General features: G+C 42.0%; 1 protein-coding gene across 1 annotated transcript in view; it reads right to left on the reverse strand.

Moving 5' to 3' along the window:
* The window catches only part of SCCPDH (saccharopine dehydrogenase (putative)), a 49,439-nt gene extending 40,015 nt beyond the window's left edge, over nt 1-9,424 (reverse strand). Inside the window, 5 exon segments of the mRNA XM_059068995.2 lie at nt 1,394-1,474; nt 6,993-7,105; nt 8,905-9,127; nt 9,129-9,370; nt 9,373-9,424. Coding sequence (XP_058924978.2) covers nt 1,394-1,474; nt 6,993-7,105; nt 8,905-9,127; nt 9,129-9,370; nt 9,373-9,424 — 711 coding nt within the window.
* Nucleotides 9,425-14,311: the final 4,887 nt, after the last annotated feature.

Here is a 14,311-nt window from a genome sequence, read left to right on the forward strand (position 1 = left end):
AGGTCAGGTACTTCGAAGAATGCCCTTCTATTGGAAATTATGGCATGATTTTCTCATGACTACACTAGAGTTACAGGTTTTGGGGAGGAAGACGGGGTAAAGTGCCATTTCCTGATGTCATATCAAGAGTACATACTATCTCACAGACATAGAAAATAAACTTATGGTTATCAAAGTGGGAGGGAGGGAGAGATGGATAAATTAGGAGTATGGGATTAAAAGATGCACACTACTATGTATAAAATAGATAAACAACAAGGATTTACTGTATAGCACAGGGAACTATATTCAGTATCTTGTAATACCCTATAATGGAAAAATATCTGAAAAAATATACATATATAGCTGAAACACTTTGCTGTATATCTGAAACTAACACAATATTGTAAATCATTTAAAAAAAAAAGAGTACATGCTATCAACATAATCTCTCACTGGTGATGTTGACCCTGAACACCTGGCTGAGGTGGCATTTGTCTGGTGTCTTCACGGTACAGTTCTTCTCTCCCCACCCCCTTCCATACTGTACTCACTGGAAGGTAGTGACTGTGCAGCCCACACATCACGAGGGAGGAGTGAAGCTCCCCCTCCTCAAGGGCACAGTAGTTATGTGAATTATGTGGAATTCTGCACAGGTGATTTGCCTCTTTTCTTCCCTTTGCCCATTTTAAATTGGGTTATTTAAATTTGTATTTTTGACATATATATTCTGGATCATTACTAGGTTTTGATGCCACATTCATGGTACTTTATAAGATAACTTAGAAGCTTTCCACCATTTTCTTTGCTCTAGAATACTTTAAATAAGATAGGAATCAGTTTCTTTTACATTCATATTTCCTACCTCTTCTTTCATCAGTCTTGTTAATTTACACTTTCTTAACACTTTCCAATATACATCACCAACTGATAAGTTCTAAGTATGTATATACCGGCACACTGAGGATGGTACTCAGCAGAGACTATAGGGACACATGAGGTTACAGGTATAAAGGAGCCAGTGTAGCTCAGTGCTTATTAACACTCCACTTCCTACAGTGTTAATTCAGGCAAACCTCAATGCAAGTCCTAGTTTTTCTACTTAATGGTTGCATGACTCTGAGCAAGTTTTATTTTAATTAATTCTGTTTACAGCATGCAGTAGCAATATAAATCAACACATCCTATACACAAAGGCCATGGAAGACATCAGGATGTAGGGAAGAAAAATTCAAGAAAACTGAAGCTAAGACCTTACCATCATGCTCTCCTTCAAGCTTTCAATGAAATACCATCTCTAAATGCTACAGAGTCATCACCTTCTAAAATCTGTCTGCAAAATGACACTAAATGTTTTTCACTTTAACAGAAAGTTGTATTGTTAATTTTGTTCCTTCTTTTCCATTTTACATACCTGAGGTTCTCCACAGATGTCAATACAGCTAGTTCCATTTTCAACACATGCTTTTACTACAGGTTCTCCATAAAATCGGTACTGGGAGAATAAAGAAAACCAACAGTTTACTCTTACTCAGCAAGCTTAAATGAAGGAATACCATTGAGTATTGGAAGTATTAAGAAATCAAATATTATTAATAAAGTAGCCTAATGAGAAAATGAGAAAATAATGTAACTGCAATTTACTGACTCTCACAGTGTAAATAAAAGCATGATGGAATTACCTCTAACTGAAGACAAAGTCGGAAGTTTTATAAAAGAAGTGACTCATTTGAGTTGAATTCTGAGGAACAGTAAGGATTTGCCAGGAAAAAGAAAATCCAAATAAATGAAAATTTATATGTAAAAGTGTAAAAAAAGGGTGATGCTCAGGATACCTGAAGCACAGAGTAGTGGAGAGGGAAGTGGTAAGAGATGAGTCTGGAAAGAAACACTTGGGCCAGATCAGGAACGACCCTGAGTGCCATGTTATCAAGATTGAACTTTATCTTTTCTGCATTGCTGAGCCCTCCTAGAGTATTTTAAACAGGACAGTGGTGGAACATTTATAACACAGACATATCACTCTGCTTGTGGCATTGAAAAACAAAACTCATGGCAAGTAAGAAATGAAGGACAAAACTAAGGAAGCGGAAGGATATACTAAGAGTGAGATATACTTAAAAGACAGAAATGACTGGACTTCTTGATTAGCTGGACATGGGGACCAACAACTAATGAAAGTATCAGCAAAATAAAGAAAGGACAAAGAGGTTTGGAGGGGATAAGTTCAATATCGTACAAAGTAGCTATTCTGAGCCTGTATGATTTTGGATCTCCCAAACTATTTGTTGCTCAAACTCAAGGAATTAAAATTTAAAAATTTTTATATAATAGTTAATACATCAGAGTCAGTCCCATTTCAAAGGAAGCATGACAAATTTTCCCTTTGTGAGGGAAGGGTAAGTGGAAGCATAAACTCCTCTGCTCCTCTCATTCCTCACAGCAAAAGATGGAGAAAGGAGATGGTCTGCTTCTTCTAGCCTTCAAGAAACAGGTAAAGGGACACTTAAGAAGAAGAAAAAGGGCACTACAGGGATTGACCTTTTCAAGTGGGTCACTTAGGCTCCTCTCTACCTGACTCCACAGCCTCATCTCCACATCCTCCTCCCCCTTCTTAAAAACAGCAAATGACACTGGAATTACAGGACTAGAAAAGTGTGCTTAAGTTCTAGTTCATCCTCTGCGATTCACCAATCATGAAAAATTACTGAAGCACTTAACTTCTGAGGCAACGTAGTACAACAGAACAAACAAGGGCTTTCAAGGCAGCAGGACCCAAGTTCACATTCTAAATCCATCATCTACTTAATTGTATGAATTTATTTACAAATGACATACATGGACTACTATACTAATAAAATATACACTTTAAACATACATAAAATGGACATAAAGTTGAAATTAAAATAAGTACAAGTCAAAGCTCTATTTTCTTTCTGTACCCAATGGATCATCTTGGGTAATCTTTACATATATCCATTTGAAACTCACTTAGCAATTTCCTTGGCCTCCTGGTTATCTTACCCCCGAATACCTCAAGTTGCCCCGTAGTTCACCTGGGTCAGAATCAGCTGGGTCGCTCATTAAACATGCTGGTTACTCAGTCCCACCCCAACTCCCTCCAGTAATAAGTTTTTCTGGGGTAGACTGCAGTAACCTGCATTTTAAATGAGCCTCACTGGTGACTCTTACGTACGTTAGAGGTGGAGAATCACCTCCCTAGACATTCTCCCTGGAAAATCTCACCAACTTTCTGGATTTCAACTACAACATGAATGCTGATGACGTCCAACTCCTATCTCCAGAGCTGCTCACTGATGAGGCTGCCTCCTCTGTGGCTTCTGTTATAAACTTCAGGACCCGCAAGAGCACAGGACATGGGGCAAAACGAATTTCACTTTGGCTTCTTTTTCTCTCCTCTATTTCCTCTTCACCCTGACTTCCTCACTTGCTTAAAAAAAATAATCCCACAATATAGTACGCATTTCCTATCTCAATTCAAAAATATCTAGCAGACACCTCAGTTTCAACACATCCAAAATCAGATTCATCATCTTTCTCTCAACAGCAGTTTTTCCCCCTCCACTTCCTAGCACAGGAGACAATAAAGAATAATGCTTACAAGTATTCATTCAGTCATTTTCTATATATTTTGACATAATACTTGTTTACATATGCCTGACTAGTTTTACAGCTATCATTTAGCTCTCACTAAAGAGACCTTCACAAAATGGGTAAAAAAAAATACCTTCAAAGAAACAAATTATGACACCAAAACTGGTAAACTGGAGTCTACCCCTGGGAGTATAATCCATATTACAAAGTGAAAACGACCTTCCAAGTAGAGCTTAGGGAGGAGCATGTTTTGGGGCAAAAAGCTAGAGATGCCTATAAACCATCCAACTGGAAACATCCAGAAGGTAATTCAATCCACCAGTTTGGAGTTTAAGGGGTAGTTCCTTAGTGGGAATAAATTATTATAGGCATCATCAGGAAACAGATGGTATTGAAAGCCATGGCTTTCAATTCTTTCTGACTACAACCCCACCCTAAGAAATTCATTTCACATGGTAGCTCCAAACACAAATATATCTGACACAAAACCTTCATGAACCAATACTTACCTGTATTATGTGTAATTCACCCTATTTTCTATTTCAGTCTATCTGATTTTTTTTTCAATGCCTAGTCTTAACCTACTGAACTGATTTCACAAAGTTTAAAAAATACTGGCCCGTGGGCTTCCCTGGTGGCGCAGTGGTTGGGAGTCCGCCTGCCGATGCGGGGGACAAGGGTTCGTGCCCCGGTCCGGGAGGATCCCACATGCCGCGGAGCGGCTGGGCCCGTGAGCCATGGCAGCTGAGCCTGCGCGTCCGGAGCCTGTGCTCCGCAACGGGAGAGGCCTCAACAGTGGGGGGCCCGCATACCACACACACAAAAAAAATACTGGCCCAGTTAGTTTCTGTTTGGGATGGTGAAAACGTTCTGGAAATAAAGAGGTGACAGTTATATAAGATTGTGAATGTACTTAATGTCATTGAAGTGTATACTTAAAAATGGTTAAAATGCTAAATTTTATGTTATGTATATTTTACCACATAATAATATTAAAAAAATGGTCCAGGGAATATAAACAGAAAAGAGTTTCTAAGGCTTAAGCTCTGAGACCTATGGCATTCACAGGAGGATAAAAAGATCCAACAGAGGAGACAGAGGCAAAGGTGGTAGAGAAAAAGAAAACTAGGAGAGGGCAAGAATTCAGATACCAAGTGAAGAAAGGAAAAAGTGATCAATTGTCACAAATGCTGAGAGGTCTGATTAAGATGAGCACTGAGAACTGACGATTGGATTTGACAGGACAGGGATGCTGGCAGAGTAGTTTCATTTAAGGAGTACGGATACAAGCCTGACAAAACTAGATAGAGGAGGAGGTGAGGGAGTAGGGACAGTAAGTAAGGCAAACTCTTTCAAGGAGTTTTGCTAAAAAGGGGACAGAAAAATGGGAGTAGTTAGAGGAGCATGCAGAATTCAGAGAAGTTTTTCTTTAAATGGGAGATATAATCCCATATTTGTATGTTGAGAGAAATAATCCAATCACTAGGCAAAATTTGATGAGAATAAGAATATGTGGAACTGTAAACCTGTACATATAAAGTCTTTGAATACTGTATCCATGAGAAGCAGGGCTAGTTTTTCCCTGTAAAAGAAGATAAGGCAGAGTCAGGATACAATGCAAATAGGAAGATCTGGTGGTATAAATTCTCTTCTGACAGTGTGTATGTTCATAGTTTAAAAAAAAAGGAAAGAAAGAAAGGAAGGGAGGGAGGGAGAAAGGAAAGAAGGAAGGAAGAAAATCACGAGGCAAGAGTGAAGAAAAAGGAAGAAAGGGGTGGGATGCTAAAAGTATGAGGAAAAAAAAGAAGTTATAAAACAGCTGCTTCAGTGAGTAGGAGAGAAAATAGCCTAGGAAAATAGATTAGAATTGCTGGAGGTACTGAGGCTGCACGTGAGGTTTGTAACCACATATTTAAAGTGGGACTAGTCAGCATCTGGATGCATTTTTGTCCAGCCAGACTGGGTTACACATGTTCAGGTAGAGTAAGCAGTGAGCTGGAATAACCAGGGCTGGGGTTTCTTCGGAGGGAGGGACAAGCTGGCTGAGGATGTATATAAGACAGTGATTCAAGCAACGAACCACAGACCACATTCTAAACTAGTTAATGAAATAAACAATAGAAATACATTTCATTTGATGACAATCAAAAACCTTTCTGGTTTCATTCGATGAAATTATCAACAGTTTTCTAGATGCTTAGTTTCCAAATGTTTTGACAATTGAGAAAGCTTCCTCAGATCCATAAATGTCACCAACATTCACCCTGTTACACAGACCACAAGTGTCTCTTTCACATCCAGTCCAATAGCAGCAGCTAGAGGTTCTCCTTTCAGAATATCTGCTTTCAACCACTTCTCACCACCTCTAACACTCCGACCCTGTGATTGGCTTGCTTGCCCCATTCCACTGTTGGTTCCCTACCACCTATTTTTCCTCTCAGAAGCCAAAGAACTTCAAATACGTAAATCAAATCATGCCCTTGCTTTTAACCATTCAATGGCTCTTTCATATTTAGAAGGAAACCCAAACCCTGATCTTGACCTTGCAGACCTAACCACCTAGTTCCTAGGTACTTCTCCAATCTAACTCCCCACCTCTTTGCCCTGCTCACGCCCAACCACGCTGGCCTCTCTCACATCCCTCAGTCAGGCCAAGCACATGCTCATCTCAGGACCTTTGTATTTGCTCTTTCCCGGAACACCCTCTCCTCAAATACTCAAAGGATTTACTCCCTCACTGCATTCAGGTCCCTATGCAAATTTCAATTCCTCACAGAGACCTTCCCTGACCATCCATCTAATAGAGACTGGTGTGCCTATCTTTTTATCTCCCTTCCCTGTTTTATTTTTCTTCAAAGCACCTGTCACTTACTATTATTTTTCTGTCTCCCCACTGGACTGTAAGCTCCATGAGGGGCTTTCTGTTTTATTCACCATTATGTCCGTAGACTAGTTCAGTGTACATATAATAAACACTCAATAAACATTTATTGAATGAACAAATCCTTTTTTAATATCTTTCTTTGTACATGCACTAACATATGTACTGGTACAGTAAGACAGAATGTAATTTAAAAACAAATAAAAAGTAAATTATGGGTACATGCTCAAACTTTTTTAGTTAAGGGGCATGCAGCACAAAAAAAAGTTTGGCAATTATAGCTGTAACCACTAAATAAACCGGCACACATTCCTGGAGTCTAGTGTCACTCTCTCTCTCAGGAGACTGGTCATATCCATTTGCTTCTCATGAGAAGTAAAAACTCTCCATACGGGGTTAGGCCCTGAATCAATTCTTCTGTCCCCTGCCCTTATGTTTCTTTGGAATATAAAATACCAGATTCTGCTAGAAATGAATAGATTGTTTGTTCTGATTGAAAGAAGGGCAGATTACTTACTGGTCCTACACAATTGAGGACAACTGTGGCCTGTTTAGCCATTTCATCAAGTGAGGCTGGATTAGTGATATCACAAATTATTATTCCAACTTCAGATGACAGTGTCGGCCTTCCTAAAATAAGAAATAAATTGTTTTAAGCAAATCCCAATACAGTATTAGATCGCCCAGACCTTTTTTTCATAATAACCATGACGGAAAATTTACTAAAAATACTAAAAGCTAACTCTCCCTCTCAAACAAAAGATAAAACTGTTTTTAACCAGGTAATTTAAAAAATGGAAAAAACTATGAGGAAAATTGAGTTAAGACTAAAAGTTAATAAAACACATTACTAACCTTTTAAAAGAAAATCTAAGGTAAGGAATGTGTAAATGACAACTCTATGCAAAATGCCAATTTTACAAGTTTTCAGATACTGAGAAGACGAATTTTCTGACCTGCTCTCCAGGAAGAATTATACTATTACACTATGAAAGTAGTTTCTCATCAATGATTAAACAACTACATATGATAAAATTATGAGGAGGGGAGTTAACATCAACATAATGAAACAAAAGAGGACAGAGGTAAAAAAACAGTCTAGGGAAGAACACTCAGGTTCATAATAAGGAAATAACTGGAATCAACTTAGTCAATAGAGTACTGCAGGTTTCATGGCTCAAGGTGTATTTCCTGCAATAACCTGATATGGGAACTACAAATGGTAGACAACTCGGCTATACCTGTACAGTCTCGTTGAACAGAAAAGAAGAAAGGGAAGCATATATTTTAGTCGTGAAAGTATTTCTCTTGGAAAAGTAAAGAAAGACCAAAAAGCTCTTTGGTCAAGATTCTGAATTTGCGATTGGCAGCAAAAGAGCTGTGGGAGAGTCCAGCCTACATGGTATCTTCTGTACCAACCACAAACAAAACGGGTTCCAAAAACAGGGCTCTGTGTGGAAGTATAAGGAAGTGAGATGAAGCTGAAGGTGAAGAACGAAGTATGCCCGAAACTCTAATAGGTGCTGTCTGTATGACAGGGCAGTAGGGTGGGAAACTGACAACCAGAGTTAAAGGCGACTGACTCCTAACTGAGATGTTCCCACCACGGGGAACATGGGTAGGGTGTGTGTGTGTGTGTGTGTGTGTGTGTGTGTGTGTGTGTGTGTGTGTGTGTGTGTGTGTGTGTGTGTGTGTGTGTGTGTGTGTGTGTGTGTGTGTGTGTGTGTGTGTGTGTGTGTGTGTGTGTGTGTGTCTCTCCGCCACATCTGTATCCCCAGCATTTAGACTAGCACCTGATATTAAAAAGATCGCTCAATAAAAACAGGCTGAATGAATGCCGAAAGAGTAAGTAAACGGCCAAAACAAAAACACCAAAAAAAACTTCTTGATGAAGAGTGCGACTGCTGGAGAATGCTTACAAGTAAAAATTAAATTAAAAAGTAAAGCCACAGCAATGTTCTCCGTAAAACTCCTAAGCTTCCTCTCCCATCTCCAAAACACAAGGCAAAAGGAGAGCACAAACCATCCCGAAGAAACCAGTGCTCTACTTTTGTACCCGATCAAACGTCAAGAGACTTCCAGGCCCACCAGGTTACCCCCACTCTAGAAGGGGACGGAGCAGAGAAAGGAAAAACTAAAGTTCCTATTTCGCCAGTGGGGATTCCCTAACTATGGGAGAAATTCAAGGGGGGACGTCTCTCTCTTTTTTTGTTTAGGGGACGTAACGAAGCTCTGACGCTATCAGGAGCCCCGTGCTCCTCCTCCTGGCAGCTAACAGGGTTGGGGAGCTCGAGGGGCACCCAGGGAGAGAACCTCTCATTTCAGGCGACTGAAACCTCTCAGCCGGGAGAAGGGGGCTTGGGGATGAGAGCCGCGGCGGTGGGGCCGAGACCGGGATCCCGGGGCCCCGTCCCAGTCGCTCCCTTTACCCAGCTTCATGGCAGCCCTCTCCAGGACTCGCTGCAGCTTCTCCCGAGAACGGCCCGCCACAGCCCAGGGCAGACGGGAGCTCCGCTCCGGGGACACCTGCTCCCGGGCCACCTCCTCGGTCACGAACTGGCCGGTAAAGCCAGAGGCGCCGAACACCACCAGGTGGAAAGGCCTCTGCTGGGTCGCCATTACGAGCCCACAGCGATGCAAGGACCAGGACGGGCTGGGCCCACGGCGCCTGCGCCTCAAGCAGCAACCCCAAGACCCAGCGCAGCAACCGCCTCCTCCGCTGCCGCTGCGGTCTCCGCTGCCTGCGCGCCGCGGTCCCGAAGGCCCGCGCGCGCCACTGCGCCAAGGCCCCGCCCATACCTCCTTTTGCCGGCGGCGCCACTACGCCTCCTCCTTCTCTGGGGTGTACGCCGCGCTGCTGCTGGCGGCCCTGGCTCTCGAGGCCTGTGTGCTTGTGGGCTGGCGGCAGCAGGCGGCGGCCCATCCTCCGCCCCGTTGTTGGTCCTACATAGCTCTGACTGCCCCAGGCGTCGCATCTTTTCGCTCTCCCGAAGGTTGTAGGGAGTTACATCTGTATCCCCAAAGAGAGAGCTCACGAAAACCTTCTGACGGTTGAGAGCACTTCCCGCGCAGAAACCCCTTTTTTAAATTTTCGAAGCACGTTGTCCAAGGGGGTGTCTGCGGAGCCACGTGGAGGTGGGGGGTGGACACGGAGTCTGGGGTCTGCCCTCTGTCGTAGGCCCCGCCTCCACCGCCTCGGTGCCTGTCACCTCTGGGACCCCCTTGGTGATGCGGCACACAGTTAATGGTGAACCTCCGCCGAAAGAAACTGCCAGAGTTGTGCCTTTTGAGCTGTGAGGTAAAGGTGAATGGTGGTTCAGGACGTCCTCGAAATGCAGAAGAAATCAAAAGTTTCTTGAGCAGTCGTTATTTATACAGTCAAAAACGTTTTAATATAAATAAATGAATAAGTGAATACATAAATAAATGGGGGAGAAGAGACATCTCCCAGAGGCATTCCAAATAATTTGTCATTACGACCTTCTCCAGGAGAAGAGTTTAACTCCCTCCCCTTTGAATATAGGCTTTGCTTAGTGACATACTTTAAAGAGAAGAATATGGAAAGGGGAAGGAGAGGTGGGAAAGAGAAACCAGGTAAAAGTTACCCTGGCCAAAATGATCAAGGTTAACATCATCAATACATCATGTTGATAGCACACATCCTTAATATGATGTGATAAGGATGATAGATACTTCATCTCTGTCGGGTTCCTCCCCCAAACCCATAACCTCATTCTAACCATGTTGAATATTCTAGAAAATACCTGCCCAATACTCCCCAAAATGTCAAAGTCGTGAAAAAACAAGGGTGGTAGGAGAAACTGTCAGTAACTAAAGGAGCCTAAAGGGATATGATGACTGAATGTAATGTGGTATCCTGGATGGGACCCTGGGACAGAAAAAGGACGTCAAAGAAATGCTAGTGAAATCCAAATAAAGTGTGTTTAGCTAATCACATTCACCAATATTGGTTTCTTAGTTGTGATAAAGGTACCAAAGTAGAGTTAAATGTTAACAGTAGGGAAGACTGGTGAGGGGTATAGAGAATGCTCTGTACTATCCTTAACTTTTCTGTAAATCTAAAACGATTGTAAAATTTAACATGTAATTTTAAAAAATAATATGAGTGATTTTAAGACAGTTTATTTTATTTATTTATTTATGGCTGCGTTGGGTTTTTGTTGCTGCACGTGTGTTTTCTCTAGTTGCAGTGAGCGGGGGCTACTCTTTGTTGCGGTAAGCGGGCTTCTCCTTGCAGTGGCTTCTCTTTGTTGCATGGGCTCTAGGTGCAGGGGCTTCAGTAGTTGTGGCTCGCTGGCTCTAGAGTACAGGCTCGGTAGTTGGGGCACACGGGCTTAGTTGCTCCACGGCATGTGGGATCTTCCCGAACCAGGGCTCGAACCTGTGTCCCTTGCATTGGCAGGCAGATTCTTAACCACTGTGCCATCAGGGAAGACCCAACATATAATTTTAAAAGAATTTTGGGCATTTGTATCAGATGCGTGTAAATATGTCATCTCATTTAATGCTATTCATCAAGCATTTCCAGAGAGCTTATGTTTGTCAGACTCTGAAATAGATCCTGGGAATATAGTGATAAATAGTTTAATTGCAGTACACGTGGCAAATGAAGGAAGGAACTATCTCTAGAGCAGAAGAAACAAGAGAAGCGTGTGTTAGGTTACATGCTATTGATGATGCCCAGCTATGCCAGGGACTCCTGCGTGTGCAGTCATGGGTACAGTTCACTGAAGAGGGAGTCTTCCAAGGGAACTTGACTTTGATTTCAATTAGTAGAGCTTAGATACAGAAGGATTGAGAGAGGGACAGGTGTTTGTTTATTCATCCAATAAACATTCAGTGTGTGTGTCATATGTACCAGATCCAGAAGCCAGGGCCAGATTTTGAAATAAAGTTATATTAATAACCCTCATTAAAATATGAATAGATGGATGCTTTTAAATCATGAAATATATTAATCATACAAAAATGGTAAAGCCAGTAACAAATATGTACCCACCACACAACTTAAGAAAAATATTCCATAAAATACAGACCTACTAGAGCATGGACTTGAGCATATGGGGAGGGGGAAGGGTAAGATGTGAAGAAGTGAGAGAGTGGCAGGGACATATATACACTACCAAATGGAAATTAGATAGCTAGTGGGAAGCTGCCGCATAGCACAGGGAGATCACCTCTGTGCTTTGTGACCACCTAGAGGGGTGGGATAGGGAGGGTGGGAGGGAGGGTGACGCAAGAGGGAAGAGATATGGGAACATATGTGTATGTATAACTGATTCACTTTGTTGTAAAGGAGAAACTAACACACTATTGTAACACAGTTATACTCCAATAAAGATGTTAAAAAAGAAAAGTTTTCCATGGAGTGAGGCTTCTGGGTACCCAGCCCTGAACACATTTCCTTCCCTACCCCCTAGGTGGCCACTTGCCTCAATTTGGTTTTATTCTTGTACATGTCTCCTTGAGCACATGTGCAAGGGAATATTTTAATACATATCTAGGAATCAAAATAGTCCTAGAATATGCACATTTGAGATGTAATCAAACTGCTCTCCAAAGCAAATGTACTGATTTACACTCTCAGCAGGATATGAGAATTCTCTGTTGTTTAATCTATGCCCAAACTGGGAATTGTCAGACTTTGAATTTTTGTCCCTCTGGTGGTTATAAAATGGTACATGTTCAAGAATTTATTGAACACCTGTTACATGCTAGACACTAGGAATAAAATACTGAGGATACTGCAGTAAACAAACCAAAGGCTCTGCCTTCATGAAATTTACATTCTAGTGCAGTAGACTATCAATAAAAAATAATCTTACACATATGCACGTTTGCAAAAATATTTGTCCAAGCATGCTCATTGCAGCATTGTTTGTAATAAGAAACTGAAACAACTGCAGTATCCTTCATTAGAGGATGTGTTAAATAAAGCATCATATCCTATCAACTTAATAGAAACTATGCATGTAAAATGAATGAGGTAAGTCCACGTATAGTGGCATAGAAAATTGTTCAAGGTATATTGTAAGTGAAAAGAATAACTTTCCTAACAATCTGAGAGCATAAATCCTTTGTTAAAGATGAAAATGGGGCTTCCCTGGTGGCACAGTCATTAAGAATCCGCCTACTAATGCAGGGGACATGGGTTCGAGCCCTGGTCCTGGAAGATCCCACATGCCACGGAGCAACTAAGCCCATGCGCCACGATTACTTGAGCCTGTGCTCTAGAGCCCACGAGCCACAACTACTGAAGCCCACAGGTGGGCTTAGAGCCTGGGATCCGCAACAAGAGAAGCCATGGCAATGAGAAGCCTGCACACTGCAACAAAGACCTATCACAGCCAAAAAATAAATTAAATAAATTGTTTTTAAAGATGAAAATGATGTGTATATTGTTGACTGAAAAAAAAAATGCACAACTTGAGAGTTGTGAGTTAAATTTTATTTGGGGCCTAATAAGGACTATAGTCCAGGACACTGCCTCTCAGATGGCTCTGAGGAACTGATCCAAAGAGGAAGGAGGGAGGTCAGTATATATGTGATTTTAGTGAAGGGGGGATCAAATCAAGCACACATATTGCAGAAGGTTGCTGCTTGTCACCAGAAGGTTGCCGTTAGTCATGAGGAACAGATGTCTCTGTTAATGATTTTAGTGCTTTAGGTATGAGAAGATGCAAAAAAATTGGACTCATAAAATCTTCCTCTAAAAATATCTGACTACCTGAAGGCCTGTTCTGCCAGGTTTTCCCAGAGCACAGTGTCTCATTCCTGATCTCTGCCCTGAAATTCTTTCAGAGTGTGTTGAAGATCAGTGACTACTGAGGCTAGTGACTTCATTCTTGTAGAACCAGATGGTGAGTGACAATTTTTAGTTGGCAGTATGCATACAAAATGTTGGAAGAATATATGACAAATCTTAATTTTAAAAAAGAGCTGTAACAGAACCTAAAAGAATGATGTGAACTGTTGGTGGGGTGTGCACATAGGAGATGAATTGGATACACTGCTGTGTTCACATGCTTTATTATTTCTCTTTCAACACTGTGTCCAAAACCGGTTCCCTTCTTTCACCGGCCGTTTTAGAGGCTCCTCTGTGGCTGGATGGAGCAAACTGCTGTCTAGTTTCCTTTCTCCTGGATGCAGAGGTGCTTTGGGCACTGCAGGCGGTAGTGCAGTGCTAGGCTCACTTCCTAGTGCGGCCCCTGCTTCCTCTCAAATCCCTGTTGTCCGTGTGTTCTGCATCACTCCCTGCGTTTATCTGTTCCCTGATACAAGTAATAATGAGATACTGTTCTTCCCACCATCCCTTAATTTTAGAATGAAAAAATGGGCCTAGAATCTGGCACTTTACTCTCTTTCACTTGATGAATTGAGAATTTGACTATGCAGAGCTGTCAGATAACTGGGAGGTGGCTTGAGGTCACTAGGTCTCATCTTTAGGACGTTCACTCCCACATACAGTGTTCAGCGCTCACCCAGGCTAGGCAGCTAGGCAGTAGCTTTTGAGCTTGAACACCTATGTGTGAACAAATTCTTTAGCACCTGAGTCCCACTTCATCCCCTTGGGAGCAGTTCGGGGTCAGCTAGAGCCCCAGAAAAGACAGACCCTCACCAACATGACTGGAGGGCTGGGGGCAGGCTGGCCTACGCAGTGAGCTTAGAAGGTAGCTGCTCACTAGCTGCCATCCTCGGCTTCTCTTATTTTCTCTTTGTCACCAGGTCTCAGCAATTTACAGAACTCTCCCTCCTTTCCTTCCTTCCACCTGTCACCTTTGCTTCTGAATAAGAACCATTTGTGTAACACTAATA

Source organism: Kogia breviceps, chromosome 1 (assembly GCF_026419965.1).
Source record: "Kogia breviceps isolate mKogBre1 chromosome 1, mKogBre1 haplotype 1, whole genome shotgun sequence".
In the NCBI taxonomy this organism is placed as follows: domain Eukaryota; kingdom Metazoa; phylum Chordata; class Mammalia; order Artiodactyla; family Physeteridae; genus Kogia; species Kogia breviceps.